At 37.6% G+C, this 23611-nt stretch overlaps 2 protein-coding genes and 1 long non-coding RNA gene across 5 annotated transcripts; 2 read left to right on the plus strand and 1 right to left on the minus strand.

Annotated features, from left to right (window-relative positions):
• Nucleotides 1-3: 3 nt before the first annotated feature.
• On the minus strand, nucleotides 4-8850 carry LOC119982618 (SKP1-like protein 21). Of its 2 annotated transcripts, XM_038826099.1 has the most exons (11): nucleotides 8667-8850; nucleotides 6694-6921; nucleotides 4571-4679; nucleotides 4455-4485; nucleotides 4082-4273; nucleotides 3890-4000; nucleotides 3708-3777; nucleotides 1805-1908; nucleotides 1519-1700; nucleotides 997-1130; nucleotides 4-461 (listed from the first exon to the last, which is right to left on the minus strand). In XM_038826099.1, the coding sequence occupies exons 3-10, from the start codon at nucleotides 4591-4593 to the stop codon at nucleotides 1001-1003; spliced, it is 843 nt and encodes a 280-aa protein (XP_038682027.1). In that variant the 5' UTR covers nucleotides 4594-4679; nucleotides 6694-6921; nucleotides 8667-8850; the 3' UTR covers nucleotides 4-461; nucleotides 997-1000. The 2 variants fall into 2 exon arrangements, with proteins under 2 accessions (XP_038682027.1, XP_038682026.1); XM_038826098.1 differs by having other exon boundaries at nucleotides 4455-4679.
• On the plus strand, nucleotides 474-3655 carry LOC119982619. Its single transcript, XR_005464431.1, has 2 exons — nucleotides 474-783; nucleotides 2511-3655. It is a non-coding gene; the product is annotated as an uncharacterized LOC119982619 (long non-coding RNA).
• An 8327-nt stretch (nucleotides 8851-17177) lies between the features above and the next one.
• Nucleotides 17178-19222, plus strand: LOC119982179. Of its 2 annotated transcripts, none has more exons than XM_038825415.1 (2): nucleotides 17178-18596; nucleotides 18893-19222. In XM_038825415.1, exons 1-2 carry the CDS (start codon nucleotides 17489-17491, stop codon nucleotides 18928-18930), a joined length of 1146 nt encoding a protein of 381 aa, XP_038681343.1. In that variant the 5' UTR covers nucleotides 17178-17488; the 3' UTR covers nucleotides 18931-19222. The 2 variants fall into 2 exon arrangements, with proteins under 2 accessions (XP_038681343.1, XP_038681344.1); XM_038825416.1 differs by having other exon boundaries at nucleotides 17178-18560.
• Nucleotides 19223-23611: the final 4389 nt, after the last annotated feature.

Genomic DNA, 23611 nt, shown 5'->3' on the forward strand with positions numbered 1-23611 from the left:
CAATCGTTGCTTCTAAATGATCAAAATTCCAAACTTATTAGTTTCCTGGAACAAGTATCAGCAATTGATGCAATGTGATACAAGTTTTATGACCACTGAGCATAACCAGCTGAAACCACCTTTTTTTTTTTTTTTTTATCTAGTTATTGATACAAAAACATCACCCCCTCAAGCCGATTTGGATCCTAGCTCCGCAAGGCAAAAATTATGGGGGAAAAAAAGAATTAAAAAATTTTAACATAACTTACATGTTGATGTTCATGATCCTTGCCTCATAGGCCACAATAGACCACCTGTAGAAGTATCTGTCAAAACTGGACCAGCCATTTGGCCGAGAGGGACTGTTGAAGTTCCTCTGATGATTTCTGCTCTGGATCTAGCATGATCCCCTCACCAAAGTTAATTTCACGAGTTACGTAGGGGATTTGATCATGGAGAAAACTGAAATGATCTCCGGAATGCTGCTTCAAAAACGTGGACACATATTATCAGATTCTTAAATAATAAAAAGTAACTCCCACAAAATTTGCTGCCGCAGAGTGGTTGTGACAAAACATTAATAGTAAATTTGAAGGATCGTAAGCGCATAGTGGCAAATAAGAAAGTATGTAAATAAATCATGATGCTAAAGACAGTCTGAATAACTTGAAATCGAGAGTAACATGACACCAGACAATTTTATCTTATGCAGGGAGAAAAGGGCACTTGGAGGGGAGAACTTCTGAGCATATAGTTAGTTCCAAAATATGCAAAGCCACAAAAAAAAAAAATCTCAGATCAAAGGTACCAAACAAATTTTGATTCTGCTTCCGGCATTTAATTCCACAAAAAATTGAAAATGGTGCGAAGACATAAAAGAAAACGGATGCCCAACATAAGGAAAAAAGCAGATGAGCATTTAATGCCAGAGATTTTTCACTGTCAAATATTTCAGGAAATGTGATTTCAAGACACAAAACTTCTGCAATAAGCTTCCAAGGGCAAAAGGGCACATACTTGCCTATTTTCTCAAGCTACTGCTGCCATTAAGAGAAGAGTGCACTGGCCTCCTTTCTTGACCCAAGGATAGAATCTCTTGCATCCTTTCAGGCCAGTCTATTTTTAATATCCGTGCAAAATCTTCCACCTCCCTGTGTCAAAGGACGTCAAGCAAGTCCACACAAAATGCATTAACATAGATAGTTATTTTGCGGATTTGGTTCAAATGTGCAAAAAAAAGAGTAATTTTGCTAACGACTAGTAATTATATCACAAGAGTTGCATGTTTTCTTCTTCCAAGCCAAAGAAACTGATTTGAAAATACTCTATGTACCATACAATTACCTAACACTAAGACCACTAGTCTAAAATGTCACAGAAATTTTACTCACGGCAGACATTCATCCACTAAAATCTCACACAAACACCTCCCCTTCATCTAAGATGCATCGACATTAAAGCTTTTATACCTAAGATACAATAGCACAAAAGTGATTTCATGAGAACCTTATAGAACTGGGAATGGAAACTTGATCTCACCTATCAATCTTTTCCTTTAATGCAGGATCTATCTCATCGTCCATATCCCCATCATCAAACTCTACCTTACGAGCTAAAATATCTTCTTCCATGTCTTGTAACTTTGATGACTCACTGGGACTGGCTTGACAGTCGATACCATGCTCAACATCAAGGCCCACAGAGTTAAGACCATTTGTCTCCTGCAGCATGTGTGAAACAAAACAGTCGAGCACTTAACAACTTTGATAGAAATATATTCAGGACTCCAATGAATACAACATAGAAAACACCAGGGTAGTCCAACCATCTTATCCGTTTCCATGGATTCAGTTAAGAAAGCATTCTTCTCCTGACCCTTTCTTCTTCGGTTCTTCTTTTTATTCTTTGAAGCTTTAGTCATCTTAGAATCTACAAACAGACAATAAGAAGAAATAAAGACAAGTATGTATTACACAAAGATATTGGTAAGAGCATCGCGTATTAACAGAACTTCATCATTAGGAGCAAAAGGAAAGATCGAATAAAAACCGAATACAACCCCCTCCCAAAAAAAAAATCACTCACAAAAGGGACAAAGGCATTTGAATATTTTGACCAACTATATATTATATAAATAAATAATCGGCATAACATCTTTCTTTCCATATTCTTATCATCAAAATCACCTTGACTATCATCAGAACATCATTGGTATCACCATTGTCGTCGCCTTTGTCATCATAATCATCTTGAGAAGAATTGAGAGAATTCATGTAGGGGATAGTAAAAAGAAACAAGGAAGAGCTAAAAAGACATGGTCAGAAATAATAAGAAATATATTAATCCAAAAGGAGTTGTTGATAGTATGGCCTTATACAGGAATGAATGGCAAAAAAGAATTCAAGTAGCGAATTATCATTCTCTTATGGATTCATGTAGCCAACTCCAAATAGTTTGAGACAAAAGTTCAGATAATGATGATGAAGGGCACACACTTAATGAAAAATATCCAATCATCTTGTCTTATGCAGAATAAGTCTGGCAGTAACAACTGAAGTTCTTACTCAAATGCAAGACAAAGAGATTGGGAAGTTGGTGAAGTAAACCATTGTCCAATGGAAGGCAAGGCTATGCTATCTTTCTACAGTAAGTTATCTAATCATCAGTTTTGTATTTACAATTAAAGTCTTTATCTTGTAGGCTTAGCTCCTTTTACCTACATGTTCCTAAACATAAATTTTTAGTTACCAAACACTTATGGGGTATTTGGTTGGTGTTTTGAGGGAGAAATGAGGGTGGAATTAGATATTCTCTTGTTTGGTTGAGTTTTGGAGGGTGCAATCTCAAACTCATTCCACCCTCTATTCTCGCTTGGGGAGAATAGCCAAGCTCACCAAAATGGTGAGAATGGCTATTCTCCACAAGGGAGAATGAGTTTGATATGTAAAAGACTCTTTTACACTTGTTATAAATATTGTTTTATTTTTTAAAAAGGTAATATGGAAATTGTACTATTAATATTCTCACATTAATGCTCACTCTTTATTTTATACCAAAGATGACCATTCTCACCCCGTACTCATCTCACACTCACCTCGCACTCTCACCTCACACAATTATGAACCAAATGCCCCATTAGCGATCACAAAAACACTCTGAGACAAACAGTCATAACTGTCCCACATTGAGGAAACTAGCAAATTTCAGATAAGGCTAAAATTTTGTTTCTACACTTCTCATGTTCATCTTTAGGATGGAATGAATGAAGGGAAAAGTACAGTTCTTGCCAATTGAATATTTTCTTCAGATAAATGCCCCAACTAATTTCTCTCTTTTTTTTTGAATGAAAAAGAATTTTATTCAAGCACCAAGGGGGTGCAACCCAACAGAGATTACAAGGGAGCAAGATTCAAACGGTCAAAAATATTCGCAGAGAAGGACATACTCCAAAACTTAAGGCAATCAAACCAATTATCTATGAAATTGTCAATCGAGGATTCTTTGTTGTTGAGTATTATGTTGTTCCTCTCAAGCCATATCATCCACATCATAGACATTCTAACTCATGTTCGTAGGTTTTGCAAAATTTACGTTGGCTGCCAACCTACCACAGCCCTCCTCCTTTATCCGGGCTAGGAACCAACTGCGCAGGCGGAGTTGAGGGAGTTTATCTACTCTAAAAAAAAGAATAAAAGAAAAGAAAAAAGTGGGAGGCAGACAAAGTATACCTCCATTAATAAATGACAAGAGGTCATCAACCGAGCGATCATCTACATGCTCTTCTCCAATCCCAGCATTCTGTACAAAAGAACACCCAATATCAATCAGAATTAAATTGCAGGCAGAGGTTAAGACAGCATAATAATTGATTCACATTTCAAAATCACAAGGAATGTAAAGCATATTACACCTTCAACTTTTCTCTTTCTTTTAATTCTTTTCTCTTTTTTGCATACAATCGATTCAAAAGTCGAATTCGTGGATCATCAGTTGTGTTTTTCAAGGGCTCCAACTTCTCTTCCTGATCAAATAGAATATGAGAAAACACAAACACACAGCAATAAACTTGCTAAGAAATGCAATTATCAGGAGCACCATACACCTCTGTAAGATCGTCAGGTAAATGAAATATTTCACGTATCTCCTCTGGTGTTTTTCCTTCAATAATTCGTGCAAGAGCACGACTAGTAAGATCAACCAAAGGCTTCAATTGAAGGCTGTCAGCAGCAGATGTCAACTCACAAAGCCTCTTTGTGTCCATTCGAATAAACTTCTCATCAAAAGATTTGCGTTCCTGTATAATAAGGAAAGCAAAAATTGGAAGGAAACAACTGAATCCTATGAAGAAGACACAAAATTGGATCCACATTCTCCACATTCATGGACAGTTTTGTGATGTCCACTAACACAAGAAGGAACGATGTCAGCCGAACAACCAACAAAAGGGAGTTCAGAATTGTGACAAACTGACGAACCTTGTTAGAGCGACCTGGTACTTGATGGAACCTGCAGTAATCAAGAATGAGACTTAGCATTGCAGGATTGACTCGTTGTGGAAGAGATATGGCATAGTTCTTGGAAGATCCCACACCCTTCTGAATTACTTCCTGACATATCATTGGGCAAAACATAGCAACCTCTTGTTCCACCTGCTGAATTAACCCATCGGCAGTCTGAAGCCAGATATAGGACTTCATCATCTGAGAATGCATTTAAGAAGCAACACTGCTCAAGAATCAACCTTTAACGTAAAACATAACTGCTAACTAATGACAAAATATTGAAGGGTATTCCCAAACATCATAACTTGTTTAAGAAGAGGCTCAATGGATTGAACAAAAAAGAAACTTTTGATCCCAATTCTATATATACATATTGGCGATGTGTAAGATTAATTCTCTTAATGCAATTACTAAAGCATCCGAAGTGTTTCTCATGAACTTATTTCTGCAAAAATCAATGTGACCTGTCATTTGACCATCCCTGAACACCTCTTTAAGACACCACCTTGCCACCATCACCAAAAGAATAAAATAATGGCTGTGGTATCTTATTTGGAATAGACTGATAATGCTCTTAAAAATAGTATTGGGCTTTCAGAAGGGAGTGAAAAAAATTATCATTGAAAAGAAAACTGCTCCATCAACTCTCATTAGTTGAATGCAATCTTCAATCAACAGTAATATTATAATCTTGAACTTTAGAACCTTTTGGGTATCTCAGACAGCTGGAGCTTAGGGTCAGTCTAGTCAATATGGTTTATATATGGTTCTCACGTTTTTGTTACTAAATAATTACCGAAATCTTTTTTTCTCAAGTATTTTGCTTTATGATATAATTCATCGTTGGATTTTAGATTCTCTATGCAACCAAGTGTTTTACAGGCAGTGTATTAGATAGTCTTACAGAAAACCTTGTAATAAAGACTCCCAAAGATTATCAATTCATAACCCAAACAACCTGATTTCAGCAGCAATTTCCATTAATTTGGTCCCAAGTCACTCTCTTACACCAATTGAGGCACGAAAAGCTCATAAATTCCTGGGCGCTTTACCGTAAAATCGATTACTGTACTCCCATCTAAATCTGGAACATTTATCTTTCTATCCTTGAAGTCCTTCAACCTTAACCCTTTAATCTGAACATAAATAAGGCATAGATATATCAAACTGAATCCCCATAAGCCACCTTTACACACCTTTTCCTAAGGGAAAATCCTTATTAAAGTCTTCAGCCTACTTATAATTTTATTTTTGAATGGAAGTATTGTAATATATAAGGATTTTCACCACAAACGAACAACAAATATTTTGAACTTCAATTATTTTATAGTGTTAAGCTTAGGTCAAACTGTTTTTCCCTCCAAATTTGGTGGCCCAATCCAAATTTTTTGCTCTCTCCTCATCTTCTTTTAGATGCCCCTATATACAGGATTCTTTAATCTCTCCAATGTTGTAATTGACACTAGCATCAGACGCTCTCTTCTTTTGAGAGAAAAAGGCATGATATCAAGTTCTACAGCTTCTGCCCCCACTGTTGAAGTTTTTTTCTTTTATTTTTGAATTATGTTTTTATAAAACGGGAAATATCCAGCTTTTGATATACATTTAGCTATTCAAGTCAAATTGGAGTCCCAACCAAGAGAGAAAGATACCCGTTCCTCATACAAGAGGAAAACTACAAATGAAACTCAAATTCCCACATATATGTTCCGCTCCATACAAATTAGTGAAAATGGCTAGTACACTACTTCCATTCAAAAAGTAAATGATAAGTACAACATCAAAGTATGTTTTGATTTGAGACCATGCTAATTTTCCATGTTTCTTATTGTGCTTCGGTTTTTTAAGTTAGGTTGCCCACTCAAACAGAAATTCCTGGCTCGGCCACCACCTACCGAGATGATTCTTGAAATAATACCTTGACCTCAGAAGGCTAAATATGGATTCGATTGAGACCAAAAAAAGCATATGGTTTATTTACATAATTCAAGCAACAAATTTTAAATTCAAACCTTTTGCTGATAGCGCATGAAACATATAGCAACTGAGTAGTAATTGATAAATATATCACTCCAGCAAATGACAGGGGAAATAGAGATAGAGCTTCAAAAGCAGAAATATGACATGAAAAACAAGCATCTAATTATCTGTAGGCTGAGTTAGGGCAAATATAGTGAGCATTGAAAATGACAGCACAACAAATTAAACATACCTCAGGTTTAATGACTGCCATATCAGCTTCCGACATTTAATGTAATCTTTTATCAGTCAGATAACCGTATGAAAGTTGTTTGCTGTGAAAAGTATTATGACCAAATATCCTGATATTTAGAACTTTTACATAGCAGCTTCAATCAATGTCAAGTACCACATATGCTACGAATACGATGAGATTTTTAGTTCCAAAGGTTGACAACAGCGACAGTTCTCCAGTGGATTTCTTCAAATTGCGTCATGAAATTGCCAAAAATTGACAAGTATGAGCCAAGTCAAAAATATACCGTCACAAAATTCCAGCTAAAAAAACACGCATTTCAATGAAAATGATGCATCAGTTACAAACCACTGTTTGATGAACTGACAGCAACAAAAGCTAAACCAAATTTCAATTGCAATAAACCAAAAAACAAAAGTAATAAAGATGTAGGGGAAAATTTGCCCATAGTATCCCATCAAAAAATCTCCAAACACATCTATAAAGAAGTTGTGGGAACAGGAAGGACAGAGAGATGATGTACCTATGTGGGGTCCAACTTACATGGACTTTCCCAAAGTGGACATCCATTAGCTATAAAAGGAGTGAATTATGTTATTCCAAATCCTAAGGGTGTGCAAATATAAGAGGTGGCATTGTGAACTAGATCTCACGCTCGAGTCTCGATCATGTCAGACAAAGAAAAAAATGTTTATACTAGCTCCCAGTTCAATGAATACAGTTTCTCTTCCCAAATGCTGCTTACACTAGGGAAGGCTTCTGCCTCGTAATAATGTTTTAGGCATATGAAACATTAAGAAATGGCAAGAAGCGCCACTGAATAGATTTCTTTAACGAATGTTCTAAAATCTAAAGATCCAAAACTCCTTTTCCGAAAACATTTGTCATATGAAAGCCTGATTTATCTTCTTTCCCTTTCCAAATGTGTTTTTTAAGCAATCCTAGAACCTAACACATTATTAAGCTACCTATCTTGGCATACCTAAAATACCTCTCTCAAACACATAACCTACAAGCAGAATACCAATAAACAAAAATAGTAAAAAATTTCCACTGGATTTTTCTGAAAGGGAAACAATTTGGTGATTTCCATTCCTTCTTTTTTTTTTTTTTTTTTTTTTTACTTTTAGTGATTTTCCAGATCAATGGTTTGTTGTGAACCTCATATATAAAGTCCTTTTAGGACGCTTAATAAGCCACCATATCCTAATACAGCAGAATTTTAGCGGTCATTCAACCCTAGATAATACTAGTTTAGTTCCGTCTTTCATTGTACACATTTGAGTCACGAGATTCCTGTTTATTGTCATTGTAATTCCACCTCACAATATCCCTTTGTTAGAATCATAAAATAGTAACCTGAAAAGGTGAAAGTCCACCAATGGAATAATACTACTTATACTCTTTGGTTCACTAGAATTGAAATTCTCAAATACTTTCCACTAAGGAAATCAATTTGATCGCAAATTTATCACAAGTTCAACTAAGGCTGAGGTCCCATGCCACAAAAGCAAGAGCTTGGTACCAATCCTAGGTTCGATGTCCCACATTCTCAGCTTTATTGAAGAAAATACCTAAAACCAATCTAAACAGTAAAATGAAAAACAAATGGCTCTCCCTTCTTCTCCATTCCTCTCCTCCATAATTCCATTTCTCGTCAATCAAACAAGTATATGAACAAGAAAGGACATAAAAAACACACAAACAAAGGATAGAATAGGCATAAAGACAACATTTTACCCTAAACATGTTCATAACAGAACCTTGACTCGACCACCACGAGCTGAACAAAAAAAAAAAAAAAAGAGGCACAAAAAAAAACCCATTCTCTTGCAACAGAATCGATCCAGTAAATTCAGACAAAATACAAAGTATCTATGCAGACGAAGAAAAATGCATAGAGCCATATGCGTGTGTTTGTATATACAGGAATATGAGGGAACACAAATATTATCTTGAAAGAAACTTACATGTTGGTCCGCATACGCCTTATGAGGGAGTAGCAGCAAGTGATGAGAAATGCAAAGATTGCAGAAATAGCAATTCGATTCGCAGAGATTTGGCGGTGGTCGGCGACCCCGAACCAGATAAATGTGCGAGAAAGAGACAGAGAGCGTGAAATGGATTAATCCCTAAATTTAAATAAATAAATAAATAAAGACATGACATTTGGAACTCGCACTCTCTCTTTAATGTGCGCGCCGAGTCTGTTAAACTGAAAACGGAACCGCTCACAGGTTCAACCCATCTAACCCCTTTGGTTCGAGTTAGCCGGTTAAGTTCGGACCCTCTGGCTCTGGTTCTGGTTCCTTGTTCATGAATCTAATTCGGTCTAAATATGCTAATCACTCCACATTAATCAAACTTAGAAAGATAATTCGATTTACGAAATTTTTTCCCATTTACATTTGACACGATAATTTATGTTTTTTTTTTTTGTCTCGCATATCACACACTCACATAATTCACTAATGCTACTCACAAGTTTCGAACTCTATCAACGGCGTAGAAATATACCAATGATAATCAATTAGGTTGACACCGATATGTAATAAGATTTATATATTTTCATTAAATAATTAAGATTTTTATAAAATATTTTTAATTATTATTATTAGTGTAAGATGCGACTCCAATCTTATTTTAACTAGTGCAATACCCGAATTATACGCGGTAAAAAACTTAATTATTTGTCTTCTTATGTATATAAGAAACTTTAAGGCGTCTATGTACTAAAACTCCCATCACTTCCATTTGTAAACATAGCTCTTCCTACCATTCACATTGTCCAAGCAAATAATACTTTCAGTTCTATAATTAGAGCTCCACATCTACCTGGATTAAAATTTTTAAATCTTTGATAACCATAATACCATAATAATTTCACAAAAATGTTAAACTTTCGATAACGTACGAAGATCAAAAAGTTAAATAGTCGTGATTTGCATACACTTTTGTAGCATTACCCGTCGATAATAGCCGATACTCACCTAATTTTAACGTATGTTTATTGCGGTAAAATGTAGAAGACAACATTTTTATATCATTAAGACTTGTCATACCATAAAAATTTTAACGGTTGTTGAAGTAACAATCAAAATAGTATTTTGGGATTCAACCATTGATAAAATACCATCAAGCTCCTCTACTTTTGTCTTCCCAAATATTTATCTTTATTTGAAAATCACTACAAAATTTTTAAAATTTAAGTGTAAATAGCAGCAAAAATAACACAAAATGTACATGAAATTTTTTATAGATTAGGTATGGATCTGGGATAACAGTGTTGATGATGTTTTTTTTTTTCCTCCAAATAAGGTAAAGTGATTCCATGAATCAACTTGACTGTGAAAACATTTTTGAAACATAATAAAGGGTTCGGATCATATTTTTTTATGAAAGAAACTAGAACATTAGAGGATGGTTTATGAATTAGAATAATGATCGTGGTTAGGACAAATACAATAACATGAATATTACCTTTTTAGCTCAAGCTCTATGTGATTTTTATTAACTAAATTATCATTAACATATTTCTTCTCAACTGCACCAACACTTGTTAACAAACCTAAAAAAATGCTAAAAATAAAAAGTCATAACTTACAAACTAGTCAAAACATTATTGTTATTCAACCTATTGATGATTTCATTAGGTGATTGAAACTGGAACTTACATTTCTCGATGGCGATAGTAGCATAATCTGTTATATCTTCCAATTTTGTTGACGGTTAAAAAAAAAAAAACAATGGAGAACCTTCTAGTCACCGTTTATACTCGGCTTTGCTAATGACCCTGAAATATGTAGTTTGATAAATGAGCCTCTGCTTCAATACACTACGAAATGTTTTTTCCTGCCAATTTCATATAACCACATGCATGAGCGTGCCATTCTCAATCAAAATACAAATTTTATTTTAAAAGTCTAACATGCTTAAATTTGATATTGAACAATATAAGTAACAATTACCTTTACATCAACGAAAACCATGTCAATGCTGATTAACTCATTGTTGTTCTTCACATTCAGAGAATCCCACATGCAAGCTAACTTGAATGTGCCAGTCAAGCCTAGCTGTGTCTAGATCCCCAAGGTAATTGAGAGAAATATTGTTTAGTTTGTTGTCTTACGATTTTTTTTTCTTTGTTGTTCAGAACATCTCCAATGGCAAAGCAGGCAAGCACGTTACACCAATGAAGAAGACAAAGTAGGCAAGCAGGGCGCTGCACGCACAAGAAGACTAGTAAAGATGACGATGTCGATATAATCTATGTTGGAGAGCACCCAATGACCCAAATGGGTCAACACCCCCTCTAATGCAGTTACAACTGGCCATGGCAGTTGAGAGAATGGACAATGGGAGTTACAACCCCATCGGCATGCACTTTGTGTGCACTTTCACACCAAGAACGAAAATACACAAAATAATCTTTTCTAAAAAAGCTCTCTCTCACAAGAAAATTAAAGTTACATTTAATCTATGATTCAAAGGTATACTCAATGATGGTTTCATTGTGATGTATTTTAGACCACCATACATGAGATCTTGACAAACTTGCATGTAATTTTTGTTTTTATGCAGGTTGAGTTGATCATATGATCTAACATTGGTATCGAAACGTATGGTACATATAATTTGGTGATTATATATGTTATAGATTGAATATAATGTTGTATAATAAAGAGGTAATTTTGTTGAAATCTGAGAATTTTTAAAAATATGTTAAAACCGGAACTTTGAGAGTTAATATCTTTCTAGTAATAATGTGATTGCATGATTTAAATACATATTATCAAAGTATGTAATGAGAGCTTTATAACAATATATTATACGTTAAAATTAGACTTGCCAACATAAAATCAAACTCTCGCAAAGTTGCAAAAAATGTGACAAACCTGAAACTTTGAGACTTTGTATTTTTTAGATCATATCGTGTAGTGTTAGTTACTTTATATATTCATGAAGTGTATAACATAAACTTTCCAACGGTATATTATATGTCAAAATTGGGCTTGAAACGAGGGAGGAATAGGCTTCCAAAGTATGGGGTTGAAATTAAAATTCTGGTTAAAAAATAAGGTTTATTGAGGTTGAAGAACCCCCAAAAACAAAGCTCGGGTGGGGAGGTTGTCATATGTAATGTCGTTTTTCGACAAAATCGAGCACACCATTGGAGTTAGAATGAAAAATAGAGTCGAGTGTGAAAATATGATGGCGACGGAGGGCGAGAAGACGGTGTGTGGGCCCTACGCGCACAAGTGGCCCGTGCGGCCTCTTCCAGTGGTCAATTTTTTTACCCAAAAAATATCGTAATCCTTAAAATTATATTCTAATTTTTCTATGTTTTTAAATAAATTGTTTACCATAAAAATTATTATAATTTTTTACTATAAAATTGTCAGAAAATTAAAATAAATACTTCTGATTGGTCCAAAATTATGAAATTTTTTTGAAAATTATTTAAAAGCATGTAAAACAAGATGAGAGATTAAAAATTATTTTTAATCATAGTATAGCTATTACACTCTTTATTAGCTACCTTATGAGTAAATTCTATCTTATATTATTATGTATTTATTACAGGATACAAAATGTCTTTTTTAATTAGTACTCCAGTGATTCCAGGATCACGTTTTAAACAAGATAGACTTCAAGAGTGAAAAGAGGACTTGGATTCTTCTTGTTAAAATAACGATGTAGACCTGATAAACCATGTAATTAATATTAATGACAAGATACAACGAGTAATTTGGAATGGACATGTAATCGTCTGAGTATGAAAGAGTAGAAACTTTGTGCAAAACTCTTTCTAAAGATTGGAGTAAGGTAGCTCGACACATTTGGAATTCGATTAAAATTGTTAAGCGTTATGCAACGTTTAAACGGTTTATGAAAGAAGTTATAATATGATATTTGAGGAGAGGAGCAATCAAGATTCAAGACATCCATCTGATCCATGAATCCAATGTGGATTCGTAAAGTTTCACTAGTATTGTCTAAGAAATTTAGTGAATCTATTCCTGTTAGGGTCAAAATACTTTATTGTGCATAAATTGTATTTATTTATTTTTCTCGTTGTTGTGTTGTACTCAAAATATTGTGATATATAAAATGTTACATTACATTAACCTTTGTGATAAAGACTAATGAGTATTAATTATGTTGGGATTCAATAAAGTTTGCGTTAACTTTTATCCTAGAACCAAGACTTTGCATAATTAATTAAAGCAATAATAGACATTCCCATGGATATCACGATGATGATTGAGAACATGGGTTAATAGCATATTTGGTCACTGAAAGTTTTCAATGTTCCAATTTGCACACCGAAAGATTTTTTGTGCCAATTCGATACACCAAAGATTCAAATTGTGTCAAATTACACAATCAAGTAGATTTGCCCAGTTTTGGGTAGTCAACGTCCCATGTGGCACGTTGACCGTTAAGCGTTGTTGACATGACAAGCGGTGTTAACTAGGGGTGTGAAAAAAAATTGGGTTAATAACACATTTGGTCACTGAAAGATTTTCAATGTTTCAATTTGCACATCGAAAGATTTTTTGTGTCAATTCGATACACTAAAAATTCAAATTGTGTCAAATTACATAATCGGATAGATTTGTCTAATTTTGGGCTGTCAACGGAAATTATGGTCGGTTTTTGTAATGTTACGAAAATCGTTCGGTTTTAACTGAACCGATTGGTATAATTAAATACTATAATTTATATATATTTAATATGATTTAAGTGACATTTAGGTGTAATTAATAATAATATATAATCTAAATTATCTGGACCACTGATTGTTACAATCAATAGTCCAGATTTTAGGGCAAAACTTAAACAAGCCAAAACCCAAATCTCTGCCTCCCCACTCTTGTCTCTCTCAGTCTATGATATGCCTCTGTGTCTCTTAGTCTCTCCTCTAGACCTAGTCATCTACTATCTCTTACTCTTACTCACGAGTCACGACGCCCAAACTCTCACCGTCTCAACGTCTCTCACTCTCGTCGTCTCAGCATCTTCGCCGTTTGTCTGACTATCTCAGATTGGCAGGAGAAAGGCAAGAATGGAAGCATCGATTTTTGCTTATCTTTCGGTGTGCAAATTGGAACATTGAAAATCTTTCAGTGACCAAATGTGCTATTAACCCAATTTTTTTCACACCACTAGTTAACACTGTTTGCCATTTCATTAACACTTAACGGTCAACGCGTCATATAGGCACGTTGACTGCCCAAAACTGTTTTGACAAATCTACCCGATTGTATAATTTGGCACAATTTGAATCTTTGGTGTATCGAATTGGCACAAAAAATCTTTCGGTGTGTAAATTGAACATGAGAAATCTTTCAGTGACCAAAGGTGCTATTACCCCTTGAGAACATAGTGAACTTTCGATTTTGTACCTAATGTGACTTATTAAATAATTTAGTTAATTGATAGTAAGGTGAATACATATTATGTAAGCCATTAATTTTTCATGCATGTGTCTCCATAGAACTTTGTGTTCAACGAAATATGGTTTCAGCATCCAAGAATATAGTGTTTGAATTGAACAAATGAGAAAAACTGAATGGTGACAATTATGAAATATGCTACTTGTTTGGGAAAGCATTTTCCACAATGTTAGCGCTAAGCGGAACGCTGCCAGTTGATGCTCTACCAAACAACACACCGTGCGGAGTGGATCCGCTAGCATCAAAAAAGCTCAACAATACTTTATTTCAACAATTTTTCCGTCAATACTTTATTTCAACAGTTTTTCCGCTAGCATCAACTTTTACTTCATTAAACATCTCACAGCATATTTCACAGCTTTAAGCTCAGATTTTTTTCACAGTTTTTCTGCTAGCATTGAAAATTAATCTTTCCACTCTACCAAACGGAGCCATGGAGTTCTTCTCGGGTATGCATAGCAAAAGCTGAAACACATCCTGATCGATCAGATCGAGCTTCACTTTCAATCGATCGGGGTTTGGCTCTGGAGTTGAATTTGACTCGATCTTGTGCTCTCTTTCCTCCATTTCATGCATTTTAATTGAGATTTGTAAATATGAATTAATTCGGCAATATCAATGCTCAATTAACTCAAAGTGGGACAAAAACTAATATATTGGGTGCACAAAGATACATATACTCTCGGCACATCAATCCTCTATTTTCTATAGGCTAGTTTGCATTGATTGAAGTTTAGAAGAACGAAGGGTCAACATTAATGCTCAAACGCCTAAGAACCCAAAGTTGCATATATTCATCTCCCTCATCCAATGGCGGAGCCAGCATTAGACATAAGGGGGCATGGAACTTAGTGTGAGGGAAAAAAAAAAATTGGATTCTATATATATATCATTTGTTAACATTACGATTAAAGTAAAAAATCATATCCATAAAATTGATAAAACATTCATAATTACTTTTTCCAAATTCTCATATTTTGATAATATTGCATAATAACCTCGGCACCTTGTCGCCATTGCACTTCATTCAACTTCAAGCATCTGTGTATTGATATTAGTTAGTTTATGAACTTTGTCACATGTGTTTTAGTCCACCAAAGTCAAGGGGGCTAAGTCTCTTAGCTAAATTTATTTATTTATATATGTATAAGTTACTATTATATTTTTTTTGGCCCCCTTAGTTCAACATAGTTTCGTCCATGCCTTCATCCTTTTGGAAAGGTAGAACTCTTGAATGAAGTTTGAAACACAAACAAGATCATCTTCTTTCTTATTAGAGTCAATGTGTACAAAGGGTCTTTATGTAATCTTATACGGTGTACACACTCATATATATATACAATGACAGGGCACTCAGTTGAGGAAGCCAAACATAAAACTCTTCATGGTATCGGAGCCCTAGGTTTCTTTTCTCTATCAAGCCCTAATCCTATTTTCATGGAATCATCTAAGTCGACCGCTGCCGGATCTTTCCCTATGTCAGTTCCCATGACTGACCTCAATCCACCACCACCTGCTTCCGCCCCTCCTCCTTTCTCAACTACTTTTGTGCCCATCTCCTCATTCACCATGCCTTCGACCTCTCTTGGTCATGAACAACCAACAGCCCCCATGATTAGCACTTGATTCGTTGCTCCAAATTCTTCACTCTTACAGCGTATACTGATGCTGACTGGGCTGATTGTCCTGATAGTCGTAGATCTACCTCGGGTTATGCCATTTTTTTGGGTCCTAATCTCATATCTTGGCCTGCTAAGAAGCAAACCATTGTGTCTCATTCCTTCACTGAGAGTGAGTACCGGGTTGTTGCCTATGTTGTGAAACAATTTGGATACACCAATTGCTCCGGGATCTCGGAATTTTCTTGTCTCATCCTGCCAAGGTACTTTGTGAAAATGTCAGTGCTACATACTTGACTGCCAATCCTGTCTTTCATGAGGGTACTAAACATATTGGGGTTGATTATCACTTTGTTCGGGAACGCGTCTTACATAAAGATATTGGGGTTGTTCGCTTTGTTCCTTCTCAGGAGCAACTGGCAAATGTCTTCACTAAAGGTCTTTCCGCGCCACAGTTTACTGTGCTTCGGGACAATCTGTCCGTAGTGTCCTTACATCCAGCTTGAGGGGGCGTATTAGAGTTAATGTGTACAAAGGGTCTTTATGTAATCTTATATGGTATACACACTCACATATATACAATGACAGGGCACACAGTTGAGGAAGCCAAACATAAAACTCTTCATTTCTCTCCTGTTTCTTTTTATTTTTATTATTTGCTCTCATTTATTTTAGATCTTTAGCTGTTTAAATTTTAAAATCAATTTTTTTACTGTAACAATGAATCCATTCACCCAAGAGGATCCGATAGCACATCACCATACGCCATGCATTGATATCCTGCGTGTTAGAGATGTGTATATTTAGTATTTTTAGTCTTGAAGGGTAGTTTGGTCTTCTCATGAGTTGTTGTATATATACTCTTGTATACTCTTTTGGAATATTACACGCACATACAATTTCATCTCTGTTTTCATGGTATCGAAGCTAGTTTTTTTTTTCTCTTTCGTGCGGCGGCCCTCTTCTTCTCCGGCGAGTTCACTGCCGTTTGCCACCGCACTCTCTCTTTTTTTTCCAGCGAGCTTCCTGCTGTCACTCTGCTCACTGCTTCTCCGGCGAGATCTCTCTCTTCGGCGAGATCACTCTCCTCATGCGCAAGATCTATTTGGTCTGTCCAGATCTGCAGAGCTTCACATCATAAGCGAGCTTCTTGTCTGCCTTGGAGGGTTTATGCACCATCTATGGATGGTCTCTCCAGATCTGCACAGCTTTGCATCATAAGAGAGCTTCTTGTCGGCCTTGGAGGGTTTATGCACCATCTCTGGTTCTCATTCGACCCACTTGAGATTCAAACAAAAGCCACCTGAAAGGTATAAATTCTAGGACGACGGAAGGCAGGTACTGATTGTGGCAGCTGACAATGTGGGATCGAACCAGCTCCAGATTTTTTTTTTTAAAATTTGCAATTTGGCCCTCCAGCTTTCTGACTTTACAGTTTGGTCCTCCAGATTTTTTGAATTTACAGTTTGGTCCTCTAGATTTTTGAATTTATAGTTTGGTCCCTCAATATTTTTAACATTGCAGTTTGGCCCTCCAGATTTCTGAATTTTCAGTTTGGTCCCTCCAATTTTTTTTACCATTACAGTTTGGCCCTCTAGATTTCTGAATTTGCACTTTGTTCCCTCCATATTTCTGAAGTTGTAGTTTGGTCTCTCCAGCTTTCTGAACTTACAGTTTAGTCCCTACAGATTTCTGAAATTGTAGTTTGTGTTGATGGCAACTCTTGGCTGTGATTTTCCTCCCTTGTCGGGGACTGGTTCCTCTGCCACTCAGTCTCAGTCGCGTTCGGTTGTTGCTACGTCACTCTCATCCTCCTCGACGACTGTTGGCTTGACCATCTCTGAACTTCCTCGGGATTTTCTTCCCACTTCGACTGATTTTCGGCTCAGCGTTGCTAGTGATTGGCCTACCTGGAGTGCCACGGTTCGTAATGCCTTGTTTGGCCGTGGGCTCTTATCTTATCTCACGGATGGTCCACCCGTTGATTGTTCTGATGATGTTTTAGCTGCTTGGAGTCTTCGGACTAATCGAGTCTCCAGTTATCTCATTGAGTCTCTCGACCCGACTCTTCGACCTGATCTGGTTACTCGATCTGCCCATGTGGTTTGGAGGTCTCTTACTGCTCGTTTTGTTGAGCGCAGTGGGGCTCGTCAGTATTCTCTTCTTACTCAGGCTGCTGCTGCTCATCAGGATGATAGGTCTATCCAGCAGTTCTATCAGCACATGCGTGGTTTTTGGCGTGAGTTGGAGGCCTTTCTCCCTGCTGACAGTCATATTGCTACTCATGTGGCCTTTTGGGATATGCGTCATATGTATGAGTTTATGATGTCTCTCCGCCCTGAGTTTGGTTCTCTAGTTGGTCAGCTTATACATCTTGACCCATCTCCCAGTCTTGAGACTGCAGTTGCTGAGTTAGTTGCAGAGGAGACTCGTCTGCACCTGCTAGGTGGTGTTAGGCCACCTCCCGCACCCTCTAGTTTCTCTGGTGTTCTTGCTGCGGCACCCTCTGGTATTTCCACAGCTCCTTCACCTTCATCTGGTCGTCCTTCTTGCACTCATTGCCTGCGGCCAGGTCATACTGTGGCTGACTGTTGGAAGCTTCACCCCGAGCGTCGTGTTGGACCTCGTGGTCGTGGCCGCCGTGCCTCCACTCCTATTGCTGCGGTTGTTACTCCTGCACTTCCTTCTCCTGCTTCTGCTATGTCTCCTATTGATATTCAACAGTTTCAACAGTTCCAGCAGTATCAGCAGCGTCTTGAGCAGATGACTGCTCCCACCAGCACTGGTAGCACTCCAGCACCCTCTGCTTTCTCAGCCACTGGTATGTCTAGTACTTGGATTTTTGACTCGGGGGCCTCTCATCATATGACCTCTGATGCTTCACTGTTGACTGATTGTAGTCCCACACCTCTTATTCCCTCTATTTACACTGCTGATGGTTCTCCATTGAGAGTCTCTCAGGCTGGCTCTATTACTACCACCTCAGAGCCCTCAGGCCATCTCTCTCTACCCTCTGTTCTTCATGCTCCTCAGTTGAGCATGAATCTTATTTCAGTTGGTGGTACATGTGATTTTGGCTATGATGTTTTATTCACGCCTTCTTCTTCTCGTGTGCAGGATCCGTCTACCAGCCGGGTGATTGGCAGTGGTCGTAGAGTGGGTGGTCTCTATCATCTCCAGTCTCTCCACCTTCCCTCCTCGCGTCCCAGTTTTTACGGTCTTGCCTCTCCTACTCCTGATATCTGGCATAGACGATTAGGTCATATTTCTGAGTCGCGACTGAAGAGTCTCTCCTTGTCTGGAGCTCTCGGTCGTAGTTCCTTTTCTGCTTTGAGTCCTTGTCTTGGTTGTAAGCTTGCTAAAGCTACAGCACTCCCCTTTTCCCCCAGTGTATCCCAAACTTCTAGTGTTTTTGATCTATTACATTCAGACATTTGGGGCCCTGCACCTCTCCCTTCTATTTGTGGTTATCGTTATTATGTTTCCTTTATTGATGACTTTACTCGCTATACTTGGGTCTATCTCTTACAGCATCGCTCTGAGATTCTCGATGTGTATGACCGTTTTACCACTATGATTTTCACTCAGTTCAATCGTCGCATCAAGACGCTCCGTTCTGATTGTGCTCTTGAGTACTTGTCTTCTAGTATGCGCTCGTTGCTCTCCTCTCACGATACCATTTTTCAGCACTCATGTCCTCACACGCATGAGCAAAATGGCGTTGCTGAGAGGAAGCATCGACACATTCTAGAGACTACTCGGGCACTTCTCCTTTCTGCTTCTGTGCCTCGTTCTTACTGGGCTGAGGCTGTTCTCACTTCAGTAAATCTAATCAACATTACTCCCTCTTCAGTTCTGTCTGGTCGTATCTCTCCTCATGAGCGGCTATTCAGCTCCTCACCTGACTACTCTCGTCTTCGCACATTTGGCTGCACTTGTTTTGTCCTCTTACCTCCTCCTGAGCGTTCCAAATTGTCCCCTGTTTCTGCCAAATGTGTTCTCCTCGGTATCAGAGCTGAACACAAGGGTTATCGTTGCTACGATCCCTTGACTCGGCGCGTCCGTATCTCTCGTCATGTCTCATTTCTTGAGGATGTTCCTTATTTCTCCTCGACACCTCAGGATCTTACCTTTCTTACGCTTCCGCCCTCACCCATTCCTGACATTTCTCCTTCCCCTCCTCCTGTTTCCTCTACATCCATTCTAGATATTCCTATTTCTTCCACTCCCTCGGATTCTGCTCCCACTGAGCCTGATCCTCCATCTTCCTCCTCATCTTCTGCACCTGATCCTGTTCACACCGCACCTGATCCCATTGAGCCTGATCTTTCATCTCCTCCACTTTCATCTGGTATTACCCCTTATCCTCTTCACTACACCCGTGATCTTGACTATGTCTCATCTGCTAGTCCTGATCCTACCTCACCCTCCTCGGTCACCTGTACATCCCCTGCTAGTATGGATCCTCCTGCTCCTCGCTATCCTCAGCGCGAGCGACGCCCTATGGAGAGGTATGGTTATAGTTCTGTTATTACTTATGCTCCACAGTTTACTGCTTTTCTTACTGCTCTTCATTCGGAGTCTGAGCCTACATCATACAATGAGGCCTCTCAGTTAGTTCAGTGGCAACAGGCTATGGCAAAGGAGTTTGAGGCTTTTAGGGAGACTCGGACTTGGGATGTGGTTCCTCTTCCTGCTGGTGTTAGGCCTATTGGCTGCAAATGGATTTATCGGGTTAAACGTCGCCCTGATGGGCCTATTGAGCGCTATAAGGCTCGTCTTGTTGCTAGAGGTTTTTCTCAGGTACATGGTATTGATTATGATGAGACATTTGCTCCTGTTGCTCAGATGACTACAGTTCGCACTTTATTGGCCGTTGCTGCCGTTAGTCAGTGGCCTCTTCTTCAGATGGATGTGAAGAATGCCTTTCTCAATGGAGATCTTTCAGAGATCGTCTACATGCAGCCCCCTCCCGGACTTCGCACTCCTCCTCAGCATGTTTGTCGCCTTCGCCGGGCTATCTATGGTCTCAAACAAGCCCTTCGGGCTTGGTTTGAGCGGTTTCGTCAGGTGGTGACTCAGGTTGGATTTATTGAGAGCTCTCAGGATCACTCTCTCTTTGTCCGGTCATCCCCTCAGGGGCGGGCGATTCTGTTGTTGTATGTGGATGATATGATCATTACAGGTGATGATACCGCTGCCATTCAGTATCTTCAGCAACATCTTCAGTCTCAGTTCCGAATGAAAGATCTTGGATCTCTCCGGTATTTTCTTGGCATTGAGATTACTCGTTCTGATCATGGCATTCTGCTGTCCCAGCAGAAGTATCTCTCCGACATTCTTAGTCGGGCTGCTCTCTCAGATACTCACAGTGTTGACACTCCTCTTGAGCTTAATGTGAAGCTCCGTCCGACTGATGGTCAGCCTCTTCCTGATCCGACTCGCTACAGGCAGATTGTTGGTCAGCTTGTGTACCTATGCATCACTCGTCCGGATATTGCTCATGCTGTGAGTATTGTGAGTCAGTTTATGTCTGCTCCCAGCTCAGTTCACTATGGTGCTCTTCTCCGGATTCTCAGGTATCTCAGTGGGACTATGACTCGGTCCCTGTTCTTATCATCATCTTCGTCTCTCACTCTTCAGGCCTACTCAGATGCTGATTGGGCAGGTGATCCTACTTCTCGTCGCTCTATTATAGGCTACTGTGTGTTTCTTGGTGACTCTCTTATATCTTGGCGTAGCAAGAAACAGAATGTAGTATCTCTTTCGAGCACTGATGCATTGTGACAACAGGAGTGCTATTCATATTGCCTGCAATCCTGTTTTTCACGAGAAGACGAAACACATTGAGATTGATTGTCATTTTGTTCGTGAGCAGTTTCTGTCGGATGTTCTTTCCCTACCTTTCACTTATTCTGCTGCACAATTGGCGGATTTCTTCACGAAGTCTCACACTGTTTCTCGTCATCAGCTTCTCATTGGCAAACTCTCGATGTTTGACCCACCTTGAGTTTGAGGGGGGTGTTAGAGATGTGTATATTTAGTATTTTTAGTCTTGAAGGGTAGTTTGGTCTTCTCATGAGTTGTTGTATATATACTCTTGTATACTCTTTTGGAATATTACACGCACATACAATTTCATCTCTGTTTTCACTGCACCTACCACAAAAGTTGCATATACCAGTCTTTCTGTTGAGGATATTATATTTATAAGATCATTTCATGGGAAATGGGATGACTCCCAAAACTATGTAATTTTTTTTTGTTTTTTACAAATGATATATTAGAGTTTAGTAGGTAGAATTATTTAGAGTGTGTTTGGTTTAGGTGTTTTCTAAAAAATTTATGTTTGTATTTCTTAAAAAATAAAAAACACTCTAAAAAACTCATTTAGTTGGCGATTTTAGAAAACAATAAATGATAAATGACGTGACAATAGAAAACAAAAAGAAGTCTTTTTTTAAAAAGATTTTCTACAAAACAGAAAATACACGATTCTTCGTCTTTTGTCTTCTTATTCTCCTTTGTCTTCGTGGTCCCCGGCCCTTTCAGTTTAAGAAAAGAATTTTAGTATACCATGTTTAAGATTATTTTTTTCCAAGTTTATTATATTCTAATGTTATGAGCACCCAACATATTCAATAACATATTTTAAATCATGAAGTAACATGATTTTGAGGAGAATCATAACTAATTATAACCCCATCCCATTTCATGGAACCAAGTTCATATGCAATATCTAGTTTTGATGGTAGAAATCAAATAGTTTTTTTTTTTAAGAAATGACAAACTTCAAACCGTTACAATTTTATCTGATACAAGAAAAATATTGCACATACACAGAATTTATTTTGTTGGTAAACATGTTTCATTAAAATTATCATGGGAATAATCATGAACTATCTTTATAATATAGAGAAAAGTGTTAAAATGATCTTAGACTTTCACAAACGGATCGATTGAGCCCCTGAACTTTTTTTGGGACTATTTGAGCCCTTCAACTTACTACTTTGGTGTCCGTTAGCCCTTATGCTAAATTTTCATTAAAAAATACTGATGTGGCAACATTTTGCCGTTAAGTGTATGACATGACTTTTTATTTGTCTTTAACGTTATTTGGCATGGAAATAATGTGACAGTGACCATTTAAATTATGACACGTGTCATTTATTAATAATAAAATGAAGTATGCCTAACTCGAAACCAAAATCAAATCCCAAAGCAAATCTCCGAATCCAACCCAAAATCAACCCAGAACCATACATGCAAATAAGATGAAAACGAAGCTTGCACAAAACACACCTTGGGTTTGTAAGTGTCGATCTCGAGAAGAACAGGAAAGTAGTCACTGGGTGGGTGACAATGAAGATTGATTTTGCAAAGTTTTCATGCTTTGTTTTTTAGGATTCATTCGTATGTAGGTTTTGATTTTTTAAGAGAATTTCAATAGGCTTCAATGGGCTCTAAAATTATTTGGACCAAATAATTTACACGTCATCTTAATTTTCTTACCTTGATAGCCATGTCATAAAAAAGTTACTACATAATCATTTTTTAACAAAAATTCACCATAAAGAGTAACGACCATTCAAGTTGTAAGTTGAACGAATCAAATAGCCCTAAAAAAATAAGAGGCTCAATTCACGAGTTTTTTACTAATATAACACTCTCCCTCGTAATATGTCACAATATAACACCCGAGTGAAAGTATTTCTCAAAATAGCACTACACGCCACTGTCAATGACGTGTTTTTCGTAAGTTCTAAATATTTTAATGATGATCACGCCATTATCAATTTTTGTTCATTCACACCAACATTGTTGGGTGATCAACAA

Source organism: Tripterygium wilfordii, chromosome 17 (assembly GCF_013401445.1).
Source record: "Tripterygium wilfordii isolate XIE 37 chromosome 17, ASM1340144v1, whole genome shotgun sequence".
NCBI lineage: Eukaryota > Viridiplantae > Streptophyta > Magnoliopsida > Celastrales > Celastraceae > Tripterygium > Tripterygium wilfordii.

Excerpts from the sequence above, each read along its gene's own strand:
- LOC119982618 (XM_038826098.1), bottom strand. The coding sequence starts at position 6,729 with ATGTCGGAAGCTGATATGGCAGTCATTAAACCTGAG. Across the intron at positions 3,778-3,889 it reads AAGAAAGAGAAAAGTTGAAG|AATGCTGGGATTGGAGAAGA; the intron begins GTGTAATATGCT and ends TCTTTTGTACAG. Across the intron at positions 1,131-1,518 it reads TTAAAGGAAAAGATTGATAG|GGAGGTGGAAGATTTTGCAC; the intron begins GTGAGATCAAGT and ends CCTTTGACACAG.
- LOC119982179 (XM_038825415.1), top strand. The coding sequence starts at position 17,489 with ATGGCAACTCTTGGCTGTGATTTTCCTCCCTTGTCGGGGACTGGTTCC. Across the intron at positions 18,597-18,892 it reads CTCTGCTTTCTCAGCCACTG|GATCCGTCTACCAGCCGGGT; the intron begins GTATGTCTAGTA and ends TCTCGTGTGCAG.